General features: G+C 39.5%; 1 protein-coding gene and 3 pseudogenes across 1 annotated transcript in view; 1 reads left to right on the top strand and 3 right to left on the bottom strand.

The window, feature by feature from the left end:
- The window catches only part of LOC122652351 (187-kDa microtubule-associated protein AIR9), a 56,462-nt gene extending 50,919 nt beyond the window's left edge, over positions 1 to 5,543 (top strand). The window contains exons 34-38 of the mRNA XM_043846065.1: positions 1,624 to 1,755; positions 2,713 to 2,771; positions 4,077 to 4,109; positions 4,287 to 4,418; positions 5,083 to 5,543. Of these exons, the coding sequence (XP_043702000.1) occupies positions 1,624 to 1,755; positions 2,713 to 2,771; positions 4,077 to 4,109; positions 4,287 to 4,418; positions 5,083 to 5,259 (533 nt within the window). The 3' untranslated portion in view covers positions 5,260 to 5,543. The remainder of the gene's footprint in view (positions 1 to 1,623; positions 1,756 to 2,712; positions 2,772 to 4,076; positions 4,110 to 4,286; positions 4,419 to 5,082) is intronic.
- Positions 5,544 to 7,367: 1,824 nt separating this feature from the next.
- LOC122651155 lies at positions 7,368 to 9,743 on the bottom strand (annotated as a pseudogene).
- A 9,520-nt stretch (positions 9,744 to 19,263) lies between these two features.
- On the bottom strand, positions 19,264 to 20,327 carry LOC122651154 (annotated as a pseudogene).
- Positions 20,328 to 21,148: 821 nt separating this feature from the next.
- Positions 21,149 to 23,167, bottom strand: LOC122652392 (annotated as a pseudogene).
- Between the last annotated feature and the right edge of the window lie 25 nt (positions 23,168 to 23,192).

The following is a 23,192-nucleotide window of genomic DNA, read 5'->3' as shown; positions in this document are numbered from 1 at the left end:
CTCAGCACGAAAAGACTGGCACTGCCCCTGGTCCTTTCCTCCTTTTCAGGGACAACGCCGGTCTTTTTTGCGCTGAGCTTTGTCTGGGCGCAGGTACACTCCCAGGCACAGTACCGGTTAACTTTCTTTCTCCCTTAATTCTGTTAGAATTTGTTTGAAGCGTTTGAAGTTTACTCAAACACTACTTTTGAGTTTTTATACAAGGGTGTAACCCTCTGAATAAATTGACACAGTTGAAGGTTATTTATAAAAGTGTGTGGGATGTGAACTCTTCCCATTCTCTTCTCTTCTCATCTCTTTTCTTCTAAGTTACATTTTATGGTTACTGTTAACAGTCCCAAAACTGCTTTTATCTCTTCTCTTTATTCTCTCTTTCCCTACCACGCAATACCCTATTCTGTCTAGATCAGTTCATGCCACAGACATTGCTGAAGGTTATCTGCCACATGGGTTTAGTGATATGAATTACATTCTTATGTTTGAAAATCAACTCCTGATCTCTTTCTGTTGTTCTATCCTTGAAATATTCTCAGATTTCAGATTTGAAAACTAATCTGCGGTTCCGTTCTCTGCATCACTTTTGATCTGTTTCTGAATCTGTTATCTTATTTTTCTGTTTCTGCTTTTATTTCTTTCTCGGTTTCTCAGTCTGAAGTTCTATTTATCCAGTGATTTGTTACCTAAACCTGCATTATCTTTTCTTATTAACTTCCTATTGTGTTTATTTATCTGAACCTGTTTTATCATAGTCAAATTCTGTTATTAGCTATCTCATACAACAGTACACCTTGGGCCTGTTTGCATTTGTTATTCATATACTTTGGTATCAGACTGCATGACTCCTGGTCCATGTAAAGATTCCTCATAAAAGGATCTCCTGTTTGGTCCTCTGCTGATAGCTCTTAAGCATATACATTGCATGGGCAGTTGCTGGTAGAATCTTCCACATTCTGCCCTCTATTAATCAAAGCTTGGGACAGCCAGCATGCACCAGCTCCCCATCAATTTCTCCAGCATCACTCAACTGCTGATAGGGAAACTGAGCTTTGGGTGGATCACCTTTTTAACTATCCACTGCAACTGGGAAAGAGGAAGATTTTTTAGATCCATACCCAGCCGATGATGAGCCTTTGCTTGGTTAGGTCCTCAAGTTTGATCTATACAAGAAACTGAATCTGAGACTCTGTGGAATGAATTTCAGGCTCGGACCATTATGATAATGTTTATCGATTTCTTGTCACTATGGATTGTTCTAAGCCATTATTGATTAGAGTGCCCTTGTTCAGAATATCCACCTATTTTTCTCTTCTATAATTTTTTTTTTTTGAAATTCTACATTTCAATTAGAAATTGTTATGATTATGTTCTTTCTGCATGTTAGTAAACATCTATCATTCTAACTGTAATTTTTATATTACTATTGATATTAAGCAATACAAGAAAATTTTATTACGATAAAAAAGTTATATACATGGAGAAGTATTCAAAAACATGCAACATGCATCTATTCGTTAGAGGTCAGATCTCCAGAATACTCCACCTACTGCTGCCAAAATATATTAGACATATGTAGCTAAATTTTCATTTTCACTTGTTTGATGGGAAAATTTTGTCTTATTGCAGGTGAGGTTGGGAGGATGTATGAAGCTAATGTTGATGATGTCGGATACAGGCTGGTGGCAATTTATACCCCTGTGAGGGAGGATGGAGTTGAAGGGCAGCCTGTTTCTGCATCGACAGACCCAATTGCTGTTGGTAAATTCTGGGTTTCATCTCCTAACAATTCTCTCTCTCTGTACATATATTTGAGATTGCATCTCCTTTCCTGGTTAAGGCAAATTGGAGCTGCAGTTTATTGATATTCTATGTGTTGAAACTTACTGTACACGACATTGTTTTTTTGGTAACCTAAGAATATCTCTGGAAATTCTTTTCTCCACTCATTAAAATTCCAGGCCCTTCATTATTTTTCAAGTATATAACTCTTGGAGTCATGTTTTCTAATTTTTGTGTTCATGGGGATGGGTCAGTCTTCTTCTCCTGACTCCCGCTGACTCCTGCTCTAGTTAAAACATGTGTATTTGTTTTGGAATATTTAAAATCAGGGATTGGGGGATTCCCTCATAGGGCTGTGGAGTTATAAGCACTGGTTACTGCTGTGGTTTTATTTATTGATTTTCTTGATTTTGTGACCCTGCTGGATCGTTTCTTGATAGAGTGGAGGATCTTGGCTGTTGTAATCCCCATACTTGTCAAGGTGGTAAGGCAACCCATGGCGGTGGAGGGGTGCCTAAGTGCTTAGACGCCCAAGTGTTATTTTTTATTTCCTCTCTTTCTAACATTATTTAGTATGTTACAATATATACCTTATATCACCAAAAATCAACAGTACGCCACATCAATTCATCAAAATTCAACATTAAGCGACATCAACTCATCAAAAAATCAATATTAAGCTACATCAAGCCATAAAAAATCAACAGTGAACTAGAAGACAGCAGAACTGCAGAAGCAAGCTATTGGAAGTTTGAAACAATCAAAACATACAGTTGGTTTATACTGCAGTTCCATTATTTTATTGGGGTTTTCCAGTTCTAATTAAGATAAATAGTTGGTACAAGCCTCGCAATATCTTCAGTTCTCTCAGACTTCTTTTCTTTCGTTCTTCCCCTCCTTTGTATTAATTTGATTTTACCCCTTAAATTCTTGCAGAGCCTGATGTACTTAAAGAAGTAAAACAGAAGCTAGATCTTGGCGCTGTGAAGTTTGAGGTAAGATTACTATTTAAGAGAATCTGACGTTTGTCGGTTGATTCTCTATCTTGCGTTCAAGGGGAAAGAAATGAATGCAACTTTTTCTGATAGATTGCATTTGAACAAGGAAACATCTTATTACTTACATGAAGTATTGAATTGAGAAAACAATCATGGGTCGATTGGAAATTGGTAATATTAGTATTAGAGTATTAAAATCTGTTATATTTGAGTTATTGATACGTTTAAGTTTTGTTTTATCCCTCGCCCCCCCTTTTTCTTGTATCAGAACACTAAGAAGCTCCGCAGGAAATAATGAATATTACATGAAAATTTTCATCCTTTCAAGATACTTGCTATGAAAGAAAATTATGAAGCTCCCCAAGAATTAATTGGGATTATTGTATGGAGATTAATTATTTTCTTTTGAAGTATATCTAAATAGTGTTGCTACTCGCTTTTACACTGGATTTTCTTGTGAAGGTCTGTGACCTCCTTGTACTCTTTTGCTCTTAGTTGGGCAATGATGTCACTGGAGAGTTCAACTCTTATGAAGGTCGGAAATTGTCTGCTTAGGGGGGATTCTCTATTATCTTTTTCTAGCAGCCCTGTGTTGTTTGTTTTGACTTGAACAAAAATGCTGGGCTTTCTGGAATCATTTGGATCTATCATCACATGGTGATGGGGCTTCTTTATTGGGAGCATTTGATGATGTTTAGAGGATTTATTTAGAGTGAAGTGATCTCTTTTCCAAGATAGCTGTTAATATGCAGATTTTGTATATTTATACTATCATACTGGGTTGTTATTGGATTTTTCCTCTTTCCTAGTCCCCTACCCCCTTTATCTGGTCTCTGTGCTCTCATTTAGAAAATATGAGAATGAACTGTATCTTTATATAAAAATAAAGCAAAAAATTATCAGCGCTTTCTTGTTACTCAAGTGTTTTAACAGTTTTAACTCCCAAGTTTCCAATCTAAAAAGACTTGCCTGTTTCAATTCCCTCATTTTATGCTTTTTGGAAAGAGCAAAACATCGTCATTTCAAGCGATTTTTACTAAAAAAAAATTCTCACAAAAAGTAGCTAAAGGGTTGAAATTGTGTCTGATAACAAAATAAAATAAGAAGGGGTAATTGCAAGTAATCTTAGGCCATGGGAGAGTTGGTGTGGACACTGCTGTTATTTGGTAGGTGGTGGTAATTGTATTTATATTACTTTAAGAGTTGATACATATTATTCTGTTTATGGCATGATTTAGAGGATTAAATATAACTTTCTTTAAAGCTTGTTGACTCACTTTTTGTTGCTTTTGATGGAAGCAGGTGTTGTGTGACAAGGACCGTTCTCCAAAAAAGGTGCTGATCTTTTGTTTTCTACTCAGTTATCATTGTTTTTATTATTAAGGATCTATGTAGCCGAACCCATTTAGTTGGGATAAGGTTGAGTTGAGTTGTCATTGTTTTTGGTATTATTGTACTCCCCCTGTTTTCTTTGTTCTGTACTTGGTCAAGTGATTCTTTTTGCTATTTCAGGTTCTTGGAGTCGGGAGTCTTGAAAGGAGAATTTTAGAAGTCAATAGAAAGCGAGTCAAGGTTGTCAAACCTGGATCCAAGACTTCTTTCCCAGCAACAGAAATCCGAGGAAGTTATGCTCCTCCCTTCCATGTAAGTCCTCAGAAATCAAGATAACATACAACTTCTCCAGTGGTTAACTGCATTTGTATGCTTAGTGGATCAATGCAAGTCAACGGGATGAAACTGTAATAATCTGGAAATCTATACTAGTACAAATCTGGTCTGTAATTTGGGAACGCTAGGAATCAATGCACTGCATCATCTCTGAAGCTCATTTGATCTTGTAACCTAACGAAGAAATGATCTTAGCCATTTGATGTAGGAGCTTCTTGTAGGACCTATCAAAGATTCCAAAAGACTTGGGGCTGGGCGAAATGCATCACTTAGTGGGGCGGCCTCAAACCATTTAGGGTTGTAACATCCAGCATGCTAAGCAGCTGGTATCGGCAAAGCCCAATTCTGGGTGCACTGACAGTGACCTCGAATCCAAGTAGATCTCTCCCACGTTTTGGAAGCTTTTTCCTGATTGAATTCACTACTCAATGGAGGTCACACTGTCCATGGTCTGCAATTGGTTTTGATTATTAAGGCAACATAAATTGTCTGCCAAATGCCTAGAGCTGATGGCACACTGTTAGACAAAGGCTCGACTACATAGATTGTGAAACTGCTTCTGTCCTCTGATGATCAGAAGTGTTGACAACATATTCATGTGTATGCATAGTGGATTAATCGAAACATTGGTAATGTGCAGGTGGAGCTTTTTCGTATTGATCAACATCGCCTGCGGATTGTAGTTGATAGAGAAAATGAAGTGGACCTGATGGTACAAACTCGGCACATGCGCGATGTCATTGTCCTTGTCATCCGTGGCTTTGCTCAGAGATTCAACAGTACCTCCCTTAACTCCCTTCTGAAAGTAGAGGCATAAAAGTTGATTCAGGAAAAAAACCCAAAGAAAGTATGGAATCACTGGAGCAATAGAATTACCACTTCTGGGATGAAGTATGCGTGCAGATACCCCCTTTTATTGTTAATTCTTCTGAATTTAGTTTCACCACATCATTGTGATTATTATTGTTTTGTGGGTTGTGTTGTCAAATTAGGGTTTGTGGTGGTGATTGTAAATTTTTGTGTATCTTAAACTATGACATTTTTTGTATTTCCATGTATACACAGCTTGAAGACAAGGCCTTGGGTTGCCATCAAATCATTGTTTTTCTTGTGTAATTCATACGTATGTTATCTTTGTTCATTCCTTGAAGCCATCAAATTATCATTTTTCATGTGTAATTCATATGTATGCATTCTTTCTCCATTGCTTTGACATTTTAATTTTGTCAAAAGGTTTCTTGATGACCAGTCTGGATCATTTGTTCATTGGGAACTCAGATGTTTTCGTTCAGTCATTCATTTCATTAGGATCGAGCAAAATATTTTGGATAATAGCTTTTGTTATTTTTGGGCGAGGCAGCTTTTCTTACACATGGAATTTTGTGGACATTCAAATTATGGTAAAATTTTTGTGATTAATCTAAGGCTCTATTTGGTTGCAAGGGAAATTGAAAATTTCAAACTTGAAAAATAAACTTTTGTATTTAGTACCCCACAAGTTTATGTCATTAACCCTAAATCATTTTTTATTTATTTTGTTTTAAATTTCACTTTATTTGTACCCAAATTCCGTGAATTAAAATAAAAGAAAATAAAAAACACATCTAAAAACTATCATTACTAAATATAATAAGAAATTTAAGTAATCATATTAGATAATGGTTACAAATACTTCCTTTTTAGATTAAAAAACTTCTCTTCCATGTGCTAATTTAATGTTGGGCGCACATTCTCTGTCTAGGAGCCTGCGCTCGGTCATTTTCCCACTTCCTCGTGTCTGAGCGCATTCTGCACTCCTGGTGCAGAGAAGTATTTATTTGAAAAGGTCAGTCTTAGTTTGACTGAAAAAACTCTATGCACAGGTTGGTTATATGGTTGAGGTAGGAAATTCAGTTTGAATTGTGGTTTTTTGATGAATCGTTATCCCCTTCAATTCGCTGCCTTCTCCAATTCCTCACATGGGGGTGGAAATGATCATCCTACTCCTGTTCAAAAACACTGCCCAAGGTGAGATCCACTCCTCCTATTAGAGGAATTGGAGGAATTGAAAGTGCCCACGAATTGGAGGTGATAATTATTCCTTTTTTATGAGATTCCAATCTATCCAACGGCCTGAACACTACAGAATTTTTTTACTTTAGCTGGGAATATTTTCTCTTCTAAAATTAAGGGTGAACTACTGAACTCGTAGTATGTTGGCCTGGAAACTGCCAATTGGAGTGCATGTTATGTTACACTAGGAATCGACCCTAATTGATCTGAAATCTACTTGACCTTATAGCGTTGGTCAATGAACTCTACCCATCGGCGGTTAAACACTTAAGCTCACCAATTAATTGCTTTTGATTTCACATACGTCTGCCATTGTTGTAACGATGGTTTGCTGCTGGAGCTGAATTGTCTATCCTGAACAGGGATTCAAAACACGAAATCAGGATCTGGGTCGATCGTGGAATCAATATATGTTTGGCATTTAGGGTTTTTCCGTAGGTGGATTGGTTGTGCTGATGTTAATTGATTAAAGATGATCTTTTGATGGGCTTAGAAATTTAATCTGGCTATTCATCTGAAATGTTCATCTTTGAGACCCAGACAAGGATTTAAAATTCCGAATTGAATCGTGTGAATCGGCTGAGCCTGATCCCAATTCCTATTGTTTGGAAACGGATGATCCACACAGGGTTTCTAGGGTTTTGGCGGAATCTGGGCTGATCTCTATTAGAATTGGATTGGAATAGACTGGGCACAATTCACATACCGATTCCTTTTGTTTTAAAATCCTGGACCCCAGAAGAATTCAAAAGTCCTTTTACAGCATTGTTTTGATTACTACCATTAGGAGCAACCAAACAAGACTACATTATTTACATACACAGAATCATAAATCACTTCAAAAGCTACTAGTGTTGCTTCTAGCCTTCTATCTCACCTATCATCCCCTTCTCTAGCCACTAATGCTACAGTTCCTGCTTCACTATTCCTCATTCTACTTGCATTGGCTTCTTCACTGTCAGTGTCCTTCGCTGCATCATATGATGCATGAAGCCCAACAAAAAAATAATATGTAAGCAAGATCACCGTCCAGATTGCAAATCTTATGTAAGATTCGACATCAATTGAACCCAACAAGAATACATTAACAACAATGGAGATTGAAGGTATCCATGGAAACCATGGCACACCCCAAAGCTTTGCCCTCCGTGCCTCCTTAACCTTCAACTTCAAACCCAATGTTGCCAAGAACCAAACAGGCAAAGTCACCACATACCCAATCCATCCTTTATCACTAACTGCCCAATACACCGATGTCGCAATTGAAGACCCAATGATCAATGCCAATAACCCAATAAGCGTATTCCGGTTAGTCTCTTACGTCTCTCCGGTCACATAGTATCGCCTCGCAAGCAGTGCAACGACAACAAGTGCAAAGATGGAGAGAAGGTTGGCTAGAACTGTAAGTTCAGTAAACAAGGCAACAATGCAGTTGGCTATAGTCATGACGATTATGGCATTAACAGGCGTCCCTGTTTTGCCATTAATGGCGGTGAGCCATGGTGGTGCCATGTGAGTCCTTCTGATGTGCGTAAAGTACCGAGCTTGACCAATGATGTTTGCCAATAGAACAGTAGTCATCCCTTCCAATGCTCCTAGAGCTACAATGTATTTCACCCAATCCAACCCAACAGCCTGAAAACAATTGTATAGGGGGCATCAACGTCGATCATGGTGTATGGTTGCATAAGGCAGAGTGTCACTACAAGAAGGTAGTAGACGGTTATGGTTGGTGATCACCATTGATCCGATAAGCCCAAAGGGTATATCTCGACGTGGGTTCTTGGTCTCCTCAGCCAAGGTTGCAATTCCATCGAATCCTATATAAGCAAAGAAAAGCACCGAAGAGGCCTTGAAGATGCCACGAACACCGAAGGGAGCAAAATTATTGGAGAAATTGGAAGGGTTAGCTTTGATTAGTCCAGCAATGGCTATAAAGATGAGAACTGTGAGATGGAGAGAAAGTTGGCTAGAACTGTAAGATTAGTAAACAAGGCAACAATGCAGTTGGCTATAGTCATGACGATTATGGCATTAACAGGCGTCCCTGTTTTGCCATTAATGGCGGCGAGCCATGGTGGTGCCATGTGAGTCCTTCCGATGTGCGTAAAGTACCGAGCTTAACCAACGATGTTTGCCAATAGAACAGTAGTCATCCCTTCCAATGCTCTGAGAGCTACAATGTATTTCACCCAATCCAACCCAACAACCTGAAACACAATTGTATAGGGGGCATCAACGTCGATCATGGTGTACGGTTGCTTAAGGCAGAGTGTCACTGCAAGAAGGCAGTAGACGGTTATGATGATCACCATTGATCCGATAAGCCCAAAGGGTATATCTCTACGTGGGTTCTTGGTCTCCTCAGCCAAGGTTGCAACTCCATCGAATCCTACATAAGCGAAGAAAAGCACCGAAGAGGCCTTGAAGATGCCACGAACAACGAAGGGAGCAAAATTATTGGAGAAATTGAAAGGGTTAGCTTTGATTAGTCTAGCAATGGCTATAAAGATGAGAACTGTGAGATGGCTAATGGTAGCGATGGTATTGAAGCGAGACGATCCTTTCGTGCTTACAATGGCTACTATACCGATTATAATGGAAATTAAAGCTACAATTGGATCAAGGTGGTTATAGTCCTCGCCAAGGCCGAAGACTATAATGCGAAAATTATTGGGGTGGTGGTTACAAAAGGTAGCAAAGTATGAAGTCCATAAACGAGCCACACTGGCGTCGGAGACGACATACTAGAATAAGATATTGCCAGCTGCGATAAATGCGACGAAATCACCAAGTTCCACGCAGAGGTAAGCGAAGGAGCCACCTGTTACGGGAATCTCAACGTCAAATTCTATGTAACAGAGGGCGGAGAGGAGAACAGAGACGCCAGAGGCTAAGTAGGAGAGGACGACGGTGGGGCCGGCTTGGTTTCGGGAAGTGAGGCCTGTGAGGACGAAGATTCTGGCTCCCAAGACGGCCCTAATGCCGAACCAGAGGATGTCCCACCAGGTGAGGGTCTTCTTCATGGAATGTTGACTTTGAGATCGAATCTGATTAAGTTCTGTGTCATTGAGGGATCGGGCGAGAAGACAGTCTTTGAGTCTGGTTTTGGATTCTCGTAGGGCCTTGAGGTAATTGCTCCAGCTCTTGAAGGATTCTTTTGGGAGGAAATCCTCCTTACTGCACCACCAGCATCTGCCATCGATGGTGGTGGCGCCGTCTGTTTCGGTGGTAGACACCATTCCGGATCAATTCGAGAGACTCTGGATTCTGGACTCTGGAGAGGCGAGGGTGAGCAATGAGCAGTGGGCATGTTTTTAACTGAATTCAGTGAAGTAAGTAGGAGGTGGGGACCACTGCATTACTCTTTCTCTCTTTGTACTTCTGTAGTGTTTAATGACTAATTTACCCTCCCCTTAAATATGGTCTTTTACTTATCCCAAAAAAAAAATAGTATTTTACCTTTAAGAGTGGTAGAAAAATGGTTTTAGTGCACGGCGTGGGTGTCGCTCACCTGTAAAATCGATCCGATTTCAATACAGTATAGGAGTGGATTATTTTTATTTTTTTTTGGAGACAGGAGGGGTATCCGACTTTAGGTAGACTAAATCCCCCCTGGGCTCGTACATGACCCCCGCGCCACGCACGAACCGGGAGGTTCTGGGCCCTAGTTGTTGGAAAACACATTCCTCTATAAACTGATTTTGATGATAACAAACATTAAGATTAATACTAATATTCCAATCTGTAAGCAAGCTTCATAGTTAGACGTTGGAAACATCAAGCATCCAGGAAAGACTTGATCAACGAAACTCACAACAGAAGAGTTAAGGAAAAGAAGAAATTTGAAGATTGAAGAACATCTTTTAAAGGAAGCCAAGAATTAACAAGACAAAGACTCTCCAAGAAGATTCAAGTGCATTAGAACACATTTCTTTACATGTGCATATCACGCACACATTGCATTCACATGTAAGAGACCCTAGGAGGAACTCATTCCCATACCCTAGACTCAAGAAACATGGCCATTAAAGTGTTGGACAAAAACCTATGAAGTCCCAAGCAAGCTGGATCAAAAATCCCCTTGACAGACAATAAAAAATAGGACAACTGTTTGTCGGTCGACCTATAGAATATAAAAAACAAACGCCTATTTCCAGTAGCCTGTCGGTTGCAATCGACAGAATTATAGGTCGACCGACACTTGTAGGTCGATCCATACGTCGACCGACAACCCCAAACTTGGCCTTAACGGCTATTTTTTCAACGGCTAGTTTTTGATGGTCGACCGACGACCTTTATAGGTCGACCGACAGTCTAAATATATGACTGTTTTATATCCGTTGGAGAACAAACAAACTCCAACTTTTGGCTTTATAAAACACATCCAAACAAGAAACAAAACACATCTTTTAATAAAAAAAGTGCATAGTACATTTGTGAAAGTACAAAAATGAAAATTTGTCATTGAGCTAAATTATTCAATTCAAGCTCTTCAAAGAGATCTTACCAAGCTCTTAACTCTCCACTCTCTCCAACTCATGCCATCAAGGAGAATCATCTAGGAGACTCAAGGTGCATCACTCTCATTCATATCATTGAGCACCATCACTCAAAGGGTAAAAGTGTCACTACTCTTTGATAGGTATTTATACCAAACTTCTATTGTATTTACTTGTTTATGCTTTTGACTTGATAAAGCATTGTTGTATTAATCTAGACCGTACTTAGATTAGTACAAGGACCCTCTCATCCTTAAGAGATTGAAAGGATACTCTTGTCCTGGAACTAAGATTGTAAGGATCCTCTTATTCTATTAAAAAGAGTTGTAAATGTGTCATTTCCCCACCTATTGTATTGAAAGGAAAATATTAGTGGAATTCTCTCAAGGTTGAGAGGAGTGGATGTAGGCTAAGTTAGCTGAACCACTATAAATCTTGTGCCTCATTTACTTTTGCTTTTTATATTTAATATAAGTGCGCAACCAATCGAAAAAGAGGCAAAATCCACTAGTGGTAATCTATTCACCCCCCTCTAGGTTACCCAACACTAGTGAGCCTTAGGCGGGTGGCCCCAAGAAATTATATAACTGCGAAGGTTTGATCACGAGACCTCGCTTCCTAAGGGGAGTGGATTGTTTATATGAGACAAATATACCTCTCAATCCCTTTTAAAAATAGGTTTTTGATCATTTTATTCCTTGTTTGTACCATCCCAATATCACCTTAAAACATGGGTAGAACAATAGCAAACAAATAATGAAAGGTGAGAAAAGCAAGAAAGTGATTGTATAACTTTGACAATTTGAAGAGAAAGAGCTCTCATCTTGGAGTTCCTAACTTGGTGAAAAGTTTTATTAAAGGTTTCTATAAAAGAACAAGAAAGTGAAGGCATAACTTTAACTAGAACTTTGAAGAGGAGGAGATGTTCTGAGTTCCTAAGTTGGCGAAAGTTTCATTAAAGGTTTCTTATTTTGGGTATGCAGTTCGGTTGCAGGCTCTATGGAAGTAGGAAAATAATCCTCTCCATAGGTATTTTTAGGGGTGTCAATAAATCCCGGCTGGCCCGAACTCGCCCTGAGCCCGACCCGGACCCGACCTTGATTTTTCAACCCTGGGGGCGGGTTTGGGTTTAGTTATAGTCTGGCCTTGGCAGGGTCGGGTCGGGTCAGGGTTTAGATCCCGGGTTTAGCCCGGCCTGGCCCAACCCGACCATGTATTAATTATAAGTATATAATATTGCATATATATATATATATATATATATATATGAAGGTCCATGGGCCAAATGGGCCAAACATCCATAATATCTTCTTCCCACAAAATAAACATGGGGTTTAGATGAAGAAACGGAGGAGGTCTAATGAAGTTTTCACAGGTGATCTTGACCAGTCCCTTCAAAATTGACAAATGCCTAGAGTCCCTACCAAAGAGGCCTACAAACAAGATTGGTACAATTTTTGTGAAACTATCAAAACCGTTGAACAAATTGTTAATTATTCTCCTGATATGGAAGAGATCCAACTTCTAGAGCCATCCAATCTTAACAAACTTAAAAAAGATTTCAATTATATCCATATAGGACTCATCCAAGTAGCCATTAAACCTCTCCATAGAGAAGGACTCAACGTCTCTCTCATTCTAGCACTCAGAGACCAAAGATTCATAGATTTTGAAGATTCACTCTTAAGAATGCTAGAAACCAGTCTTTGCAAAAGACCAGTCTATTTCAATCAGTTACCCCCTAATATTGAGAGACACCAATAATGCAGATCCTCTGCAACTCATCTCTTTCGAAGACTTCATCAACAACAAGAACTAAGTAGTTCTTCAAGTTTTTTCATTTTTTTTAGTTTGTAATACAAGTTCTGGAATGTCTGCAACAAGAATCAAGAGTTTGTAATATTATTCCACCCAAGCATCTCTTCAAGAATTTCTTCAAGTCCCATAAGCTTTTATCCTAAGCTTTCAAGTGTTCGTCCATACTTGTAAGTTAACCTTTCTGGTATCCTTACATGTTTCAAGTCCTTTGTTTGTATAAAGTTCTCTCTGTTTCATGTTTGTAATTCAAGATCTCATTTAATATAATATATCAAATTTTCTTGTTTTTATTTCAAATATTTCATATCTACTTGGCTGGCTCAGTCACATATACAAATCACAGCAGAAGACTACCTACAAAACGGTAGATCACTGAGGGTTACCCCCTCTGAGTGTGAAAAAGGGTCCATCTCTGGATCATCAGCACCTACTCTACACACAAGACACTTTACTTAATTTCATTCTTGCACAATTTTATTGAGCATCCTGGTTAACCTACTGGTATTAGAGCCAAGTCCTACAATTATCACAAAATATTCCTTGACTACAGGTGCAAGGGGAGATTTGTTCGTCATTGTTTGATTCTACTTGATTAATTTCATTGTCTTCAGACTCAGTTTCTGAGCCAGATTTGATTTCTGCTAAGTCAGCTAAAAGTTGGATTTTAGTATCATCAGGCATTATATATATATATAGGTCTAATATTTATTTATATATATAGCCTAATAAAAAAATTAAAAAGCAAAAGACAAAAAAAGCCCTAAAGGCACATGGGATTACAAACAAAATCAGGGTCAGGGTCAGGGTCAGGGTCAAGATAGGGTCAATTAGGGCCAACCTGACCTTGCCCGACCCTATCAGGGTCAATCAGGGCCGGGTCGGGTCAGGAAAAACCCTGGCAGGGTCGGGACTAGGTTGAGGGTTTCTTGGCCCTGGGAGGGTCGGGTCGGGTCAGGGTTTAGGTTAAGGCCTCTATGGTTGGGTTTGTGTTTAGGGCAGGCCCGCCCAACCCGACCCATTGACACCCCTAGGTATTTTGCTCTCAGTGCCCAGCAGCCATACCTGCCACATAGTAGGCTAGGTGGGTCTTAAATTTAGTGATATATAAACCATGGTTTGAGGTATCGGTATTTTATCGCTCGTATCGAGGATATGTATTGGTTTTGTTAGTCATCGATCCTAATCCGGTGTATTGATGAAACAGTACAAATAAGGGGTAAAACAGTCAAAATACCTAATTTTAAAGAAAATCGAAGGTAAAATTTTCAGATTCATGCCGATACTGTATCAATATTACATCGATTTTGCAGGTAATTAATACACAATCCGTTGCTATGCACTAAAACAAAGTCCAAGCTCATTGACCCAGTTTTTGCTTCTCAAGCTCACCACCGTTGGATGTCACACCTACCTCCACCTGAACTACACCACATTGCACCATTGGGGCAATGGAGGATTTTTTTTTCCAATTTTCCCAAAAGCATGGGTTGCAGAGACTTACAGTACACATGACCAAAACAACCTTTGTCCATTAAGTGAAATGACATTCATTTTTTCCACGAAATTTATGGAATGCGTATGAAATCCTATATCATATAGATCTATTCATGTCCATTAATATATATCAAGTGCAAGTGGTGACAAAATCTAGGTTTCAGTAGTACTGGTGGGCAACTAAAATTTCCCTAATCTTTTTTCTTTGTTTTTTTAAGGGTTTTTATCAAATGCCTCCCTCAAATTGCGCATAAGTTCAAATGCATCCCTAAACTTTCATTATTTCTAAATGCACTCCTACGTTCCAAACTTTGTAACACTCTAGTCTAGTCTGCTAGTCTGGGAAGTTATATTCAAACGTCTAGACTTTTTTGTACATGGTTACATCATTCTTCCCTTGATAGGATATTGATACATCCAAGATTTATCGAACCGGTCAGCGGTTGCCACGTGTCACAAAGTGACCAGTTCCAGAACCAAGGAGAACCAATCGGGGATCCCACCCGGGCTCGGCCTGCACCCAAGCGCGGCCTCACCCAAGCGCGACCTCTCACCCAGGCGTGGTCTCACACCCAGGCGCGACATCGTGGACGCAGACGTGATGTACACGGACACCGAGGCCACTCGTCTATGACCCAATCGTGTCATTGCAGACTTATGCCACCACCAGGACTCTGGGCCACCGCTTAGAAGTCACGTCACCCAGACGGATTCAAGCACCAATGACGTTATCACCACACGCGAGTATCTATCCGCCAAGGATCTTGATACCACCAGGACACTCCCTCCCGCGGGGAGATGATCAATCAAGATAGAGCTACCTCAGGGCCTCTATCTAGGGATGTAAATGGATAACCGAAACCGAATCCACGCATCCGTATTCGCTTAGGGGCATCCGTATTCGCTTAGAGATATCCGTAAAATAATCCGAATACTCCGATTAAAATCCGTCCGAAAAAAAATCCGAATACTTAATAATAAAAAATTAAGTAAATAATGATTTTTAGGGTTTTTGAAGATTAAACAAGTTCTAGAATATGATGAAAAGAGAATCATGATCTAAGAGATATGGATTGAGAGAGAATTGTATCCGCTGGCCAGGGAATATCCGGCTCCGATCACATCCGATCCGTATCCGATCCGAATCCGATCCGTTTACATCCCTACCTCTATCCACTCAACGGCACACTAGCCATCAAACTGGGACTCTCCATATCGTCATATTCCACTATAAAAGGAAAGGTACACCACCCTCAGGAGGAAAAAGAAAAAGAACTCATATTGAATTCTACATTCATCTGTTTGCTCGGGAGATCCCTAGGCCGGAACCACACCGGTTCTCTCTGTTGACCCCTTGGTTCACTTGCAGGTGACGGCACTCCCAGGACTGCTCGACGATTTCTTGACCCAATAGATAGAATGACCAAGTTGCCCTCACTAATATATATTAGCATTAGAGAGGTGCTATGAGGGGTTCAAGAACTGGGCTTGGGAATCTGATCTTGTGGATGGGAAACTGGGTTAATTTTATTCTATTATCATACTCTGTTTTGCTCGATCCAGGTACCGAGTCAGTCACTCATCGATTAACGCTCCTGATTCTAGATTTTAATCTCTGATTTGTTTAGTTTTCATTCTATGATCTAGTTGCTAATATTGGTGAGTTTTACCTGATGATATAAACCCCATTAATCACTGATCTAAATTCCTGGTTTTACTTTATTTTCACCTAGTTTTGATTATCAACCGCAACCTGATCTGACCATCAGGTCTGGGTGAGCGTTGGAGATTATGAAGACCTCCTTAGAGAGGAACTCGATCTGATTTTTGAGGGAATCTGATGTACAGATCTGCTAATATCTTAATCACCCAATTTTTGTCTACTTAGTAACTCAGACCTGAGTTTTGTTTTTTTTTTTTTTTTTTCATTTTAAATCTAGCCATTGAAACTGATTCAGATTTTGTGGCTTAGTCGATCCTGTCTAGTGTGGTACTCAATCCAAGTTTCAGGTTATTTTGCTTCTTTGATTTGATTTAATTTCAGAAAATATTTACTTGATTTCGTGCTCAAATTCTGAATTTCCTCAATTACTCTCAAATCTTTTGACAGGAAAGTCCATTTATAACCACAATACTAAGAAATGTGGCAGATATTCATGGGTCTGTCTGGGGGAATCTCTTGGGTCAAATCTATTTATTACTACATGCATGGTAGGGAAAATTATCACCTCAATTTGCTTGTCTGTCAATTTCCTCAATTCCATCTAATAGAGGAAAGTGGACTCCACTCGGACAGTGTATTCGGGCAGGGGGTAGAGTGGTCATTTCTGCCCCCCTATTAGATGGAATTGAGGAAATTGACAAGCAGGTAAATTGAGGGGATAAAGATCCGGTAGGTAGCGGATAGATACTATGGTCGCAGCTCCTCTCTCAGCATTTGGTTTCAGTGGCAAGAATGGTGGTCACGACGAGCATGGTGGTTGCCAAGAGAAAAGAGATAGCTAGGGTTTCATCTTAGTTTGTGTTTTATGGGAGAAAAGGTTGGCAGAAGAAATAAAGAGGTTTATCATAAGGGCATTTTGGTCATTAGATTCCTTGAAACTACCGTCTAACGTCCCAATCTGATAGACTAGACTAGAGTGTTGCAAAGTTTGGAAAGTAGGGGTGCATTTAAAAATAGTGAAAGTTCAAGGATGTATTTGAACTTTTGGGCAATTTGAGGGGGTATTTGATAAAAACCTTTTTTTTTAATATGACAATATGCCCAACATGTGTGTATGAGTTTTTTTGTTTTTTTTTTTTCGGCAAACCCACCAATGAAAGGGCAAGAGAAGGATTCATTCAGTGGAGAAGGGAGAGTGTTAATGTAATACCTATGGCTCAGTATATGTAAGAAGGGTGTAAAAAAGAATCCCCATTCCGGCACTGTTGGAATTCTTTTCCTCCACTTCCGAATTAATAGATTGCAAACTGGGCTCATTGGGTTGGAGGCCCACATTAATGGAGTTCCTTTTATTCTATTCGTCAAGCCCATATCCTAATTAGGAGCCCATATTCTTTCTTCACGCTGTCATTATGTTCCGGTCATTTTTCAAATTCGTGGACTAAGTTGAAGGAGGCCAATTTAGAACCAAAATTTCTAAACCCCCAAAAAAAAAAATTTTTAGAACCACAATTTGAATTTAAAATCAAATTTAATTGAAAATTTTCAATTCATAAGTTTTTTTTTTAATTCCATTTTTTTGTTAAAAAATATCAATCTGAATCGAATCGAATCGAATAACGTCTAATTCGTATAAATTGAACCAGAACCGAACCTAAATAATACTAAATCCTAAAAGGTTAAAACACGAGTTCAAAATTTGTTGATTCTTCTCGCTTCTTTTTTGCCTTTTGCACTTTTGCTCATTTCCTCTTTTGTGCCTTGCTTCTTCAAGGTCAATCTGAGATATTCTCCAAGTATTGTACGAATTGAAAGAATATGTTAAACCTAATTACAACCAAAATAAAACTTAATAGGAATCAAATAAAATGAACAAATCGGTTTGGTTTCGGTTTGAGGTTATGAATATTATTCGAATTTGATTCGGTTTGCACATATTGTATCTTAAACAGAATTAAAACCGAATCGAAAAACTCAAACAGAGTTGTACATACTATTTTCAAAGGATATATGTGGAGCCACGAGTGAACCGGTAGATAGCAATTATTAAGGGTGACGGGGATTCCAAATTTGGGTGTGGAGGAACCATAGAAATTTACCCAAAAATAAAAAAATAAAAAAATAAAAAAATAAAAAAATAGAACCATAGTTGACAACGTACTCATGCTGAAAACTTGATGCGTGAGTAGAGAACCTTGGAGTCTACCTATCCACAAAGTTGAAGCATTATCCCATATACCCAAACTACATACTTATTTTATTGAGAGTACTACTGACATTTGGGGATGTCTCTAATGAGACTTTGGCAGTTTGGGATATTTTGAATGTGAGCAAGGAGCTTTATAAAGAAGTATTATTTAAGGGAAGTAAGGTTTTATGGTTATTTGTGGTGAACCAAGGAATTCTATTGACTTAGGGTTTAGGGGTTTGGTAGGATATTAAGGGATTCAAATCCTCTACTGCTAAGAAGCTATCTGTCATCGTTCTGCCCAGGTCTATGAGAGTGATACGTGACATTATTACCATCCAACAATCAATTTTAAAACAATTCAAAAGTCACCTACCTATCTGGTTTACTTTCATTGGTCAATGGACTCTACTATCAACGGTTAACCAATTAAGTTCACCAATTAATTGCTGTAGATTTCACATACGTCTGCTATTGTGGTAGGGATGGTTTACTGCTGGAGCTGAATTGTCTATCATGATATGTTTGACATCTAGGGTTTTTCCATATAAGGATCATCAGCTGTTCTGATGGGCTTAGAAATTTAATTTGGCAACTCATCAGAAAAGTTCATCTTTGAGACCCAGACAAGGATTTAAAACTTTGAATTATATCACGTGAATTGGCTGAGCCTGATCCCGATTCCTATCGTTTCGAAGCGGATGATCCACATAGGGTTTCTAGGGTTTTGGCGGAATAAGGCCACCGATTCCTAGACAATTCAAAATAGAATTGGATTGGAATGGACTGGACAACTCACATATGTTAGGTACTTGATCGATACGTCAAAAGCTCCAGAGCTAATGGAACATGTTAAATCAAGCTTTTTAACTTATCTCATATTGGGCTGGCCCAATCTAGCACCCATACACTAGAGTGGGCCCCATTAGGCACATAACAACATATCGATTCCTTGTTTTAAAATCCTGGACCCAGAAGAATTCAAAAGCCCTTTGACATCAGTATTTCGATTACAACCATTTGGAGCAACCAAGCAAGACCAAATTATTTACATACAAAGAATCATAAAGCACTTCAAAAGCTACTGCTGTTGCTTCAACTCAGAATATCAAGCCACTAATGCTACAATTCCTACTTCATCATTACTCATTCTACTTCCATTGGCTTCTTCACTGTCAGTCTCCTTTGCTGCATCATATGATGCATGAAGCCCAACAAAAAAGTAATATGTAAGCAAGATCACCGATCAGATTACAAATCTTATATATGACTCCACATCAATTGAGCCCAACAAGAACACATTAACAGCAATGGAGATTGATGGTATCCATGGAAACCATGGCACACCCCACAGCTTTGCCCTCCGTGCCTCCTTAACCTTCAACTTCGAACCCAATGTTGCCAAGAACCAAACAGGCAAAGTCACCACATACCCAATCCATCCTTTATCAGTAACTGCCCAATACACCGATGTCGCAACTGAAGACCCAATGATCAATGCCAACAACCCAATAAGCATATTTCGGTCAGTCTCCACCGTCTCTCCGGTCACATAGTATCGCCTCACTAGCAGCGCAGCGGCAACAAGTGCGAAGATGAATAGTGTGGCGATGGAGAGAAGGTTGGCTAGAACTTCAAGATCAATAAAAAAGGCAACAATGCAATTGGCTATAGTCATAACGATTGTGGCATTCGCAGGCGTCCCTGTTTTGCCATTAACGGCGGCGAGCCATGGTGGTGCCATGTGAGTCCTTCCCATGTGGGCAAAGTAACGAGATTGACCGGTGATGTTAGCCAATAGAATAGTAGTCATCCCTTCTAATGCTCCTAGAGCTACAATGTATTTCATCCAATCCAATCCAACGGCCTGAAATGCAATTGTACAGGGGGCATCAACTCGATAATGGTGAACAGTTGCATAAGACTCAGTGTCACTGCAAGAAGGCAATAGACGAACATGGTGATCCCATTGATTTGATGAGCTCAAAGGGTATATTTCGACCTGGATTCTTAGTCTCTTCAGCCATGGTTGCAACTCTATCGAATCCTACATAAGAGAAGAAAAGTACAGAAGAGGCCTTGAAGATGCCACGAACACCGAATGGAGCGAAATTATTAGAGAAATTGGTTCTTATTAAACATTTTTCATAATTGGAGTTTTCATTCATTGTTTTAGAATATCTTGATTTACTTTGCTTTAAGGCTATGTTTGGATACCAAGAAAAGAAAATTCCAAAAAAAATTGAAAAACCGATTAGCCAAGTTTTACTTCTCTCTCCTCTCTCATACATACATTTTTCATAATTGGAGTTTTCATTCATTGTTTTAGAATATCTTGATTTACTTAGCTTTAAGGCTATGTTTGGATATCAAGAAAAGAAAATTCCAAAAAAAATTGAACTTGAAGAGAGAGATAGACATAAATCAATCAATATGGCATCATGATCTTTGTCTTATTATGTACTTTCTTTTCCTGGCATCCAAACATAACTTAAGTCATATTACCCTTCAAATTGGGTCAACTCTGGTCAGCCACAGGGCTAATCAAATGGGGCCTAAATTATGCTGAGAATAGGTATCTTATGTGTCAAATTTGAGCCAATTTGACTCTACGAAGTGTCAAAATAAAGCAAAGAGAAATGATAAAAACGCGAAAAAAGGACAATTCCAGACTGGATTGAAATTATAAACAAAAATTTGCAATACAATGCATGCCATATGATTGAATTTCTTTTTGGTAAGAGTAATATGATTGAATCAGGCCCTAAATGTGACACCTTAGGGATACATGTTGTAATCTTCCTTTTCAAGGGGGATACAAGGGGAAGGGGGACTTGGTGAGGACAGATGCTCGAAACCGAGACCTCTGGGGGTGTAAGTTCCTACCGCACAAGCCTGTTACCAGCTGCGCTAGCCGATGTACTCCAACTGTTCAAATGTATTGAGTTAAATACAGAAGGTAATGTCAGCATTTTTTTTCATTGTTCATCCTCAGGTTCCAGAATTCGTAATTCCCTCTTCGATCTTCTGAAACTGTTTGGTAGCTTCTGCCCTTCTCTCAAAGGTCTCCTTTGCAGTGTCATATGAAGCATGGAGGCCGAAGAAGAAATAGTACACCAATAGGAGAACAGTCCATAGCCCAAACCGCATGAATGACTTCCCTTCAATTGAGCCTAGAAAGAACACATCCATAACAATTGACAATGATGGCAACCATGGCACAAGAGGAGCACCCCATACCTTAGGATTTCGAGATTGAGGAACAAAAACCCTGATCCCAAGGGTAGAAAGGAACCACACAATCAATGGAACCGCATAAGGTGCCCACCGTGTTTCTCCCATTCCCCACAGCACCGCAATTACTATCGATGACACAAATATGAGTAGAAGAAATACAATGAGCAAGGATTGGTGTCTTGGGGAGGTAACACCACTCACATAGTACCTTCGGACAAGGAGGGCCATGGCTACGAGCATAAAGACAAAGAGTGTGGAGATAGAAACTAGGTCGGAAAGGATATCAAGACTAGTGAAGAAAGCAATGGCAGCAGTACCAACAAGTATGACGACTGTGGCATTGACCGGAGTTCCAAACTTAGCATTGACACGAGCCAAACAGGGAGGCACCATGTGTGTCCGAGCAATGTGTGTAAGGTACCTTGCTTGACCCATGGCGCAAACGAGGAGAACGCTTATCATGCCCTTCAAGGCCCCGAATGCAACAATGTACTTAGCCCATCCCATCCCAGCAGCCTTGAAGGCTATAGAGAATGGTGCATCAGGGTCGATCTAATCATAAGGCTGCATTAGGCAAAGTGTGGCTGCAATTATGCTGTATACCAATGTGATGATGCTCATGGATCCTACAAGACCGATAAGGATATCCCTGGCAGAGTCTTTGATTCCTCTGCAAGGGTTGAAACCACATCAAACCCAGTGAATGAGAAGAAGAGGACAGCCGCACCCCTGAAGATGCCTTGGGTGCCATAAGGAGAAAAATCAGAGTAACTCTTGATGTCAGCCTTGGTTAGCCCAGCAACAATGATAAAGCCAATTGTAATAACATGTATCATAGAAGTGATGTAATTGAAGCGGGAGGAGACTTTGGTGCTGAGAATAGCTACAATGTAGAGAACGATGATGATGAAAACCGCAGCCAGGTCGAGTCTATTGTAATTCTCAGGGAGGCTGTGGGAAATTATGCAGCAAAAATTAGGATCTTTGTTGAAAAGGGTTGAAAGGTAAGAACTGCAAGAGCGAGCAACAGCTGCACACCTAACCAAATACTCGAACATGATATTTCCAGCTGCAATGAAAGCCACGAAATCACCCATTTCTACCCTTAGATATGACAAAGACCCACCGGAAACCAACCAACAGCATATTCAATTATTGCAGAAGAAATACATTCTATCCTATATATTGAAGAAGTTCAACCCAAAGCTTAAGCTATTAAGTGGAGAGGCCTAACTAGTATATGAAGTCATCTAAGGTCCCAAGAGTTCTTCAATGTGAAGTTATTCCACACTATGATAGTATCTTAAAATAATCTGATCAAACATATAAGCTAATTAATATGTACGCATGGTGGGTGTACCTGCTACATGGATTTCAACAGCAAATTCAGTGTAACAGAAGACAGAGAGCATGGCTGTTAAACCAGAGATGGCATAGGACAGAACAACTGCAGGGCCAGCATCTTCTTTGGCTTCTTGCCTGGTAAGAACAAAAATACCACTACCAATAACAGCACCTACACACAGCCAGATGAGATCCCACCAAGAGAGACTCTTCTTCATGTCATTCTGGCTTGTAGGCTTTACTTCATTTAGTTCTATCTCATCAAGGGCCCGAGTAAGAACTCGGTCCTTCAACCGCATTCCAGTCTCTCCAAAGGCCTTACCATAGTTCCTCCAGCTCTTGAAGGACTCCTCAGGCAAGAAATCATCTTTGGTGAAACAACATCCTCTTTGTCTCAATGCTCCACTATCACCACCCTCCATCTGTAATGACTAAAATTATAATAATAACAA

The sequence above is a fragment of the Telopea speciosissima genome, chromosome 2 (assembly GCF_018873765.1).
Source record: "Telopea speciosissima isolate NSW1024214 ecotype Mountain lineage chromosome 2, Tspe_v1, whole genome shotgun sequence".
Classification (NCBI taxonomy): Eukaryota; Viridiplantae; Streptophyta; class Magnoliopsida; order Proteales; family Proteaceae; genus Telopea; species Telopea speciosissima.
Note: the sequence above shows the minus strand (reverse complement) of the source record. Positions and strands in the feature narration are given on the sequence as shown.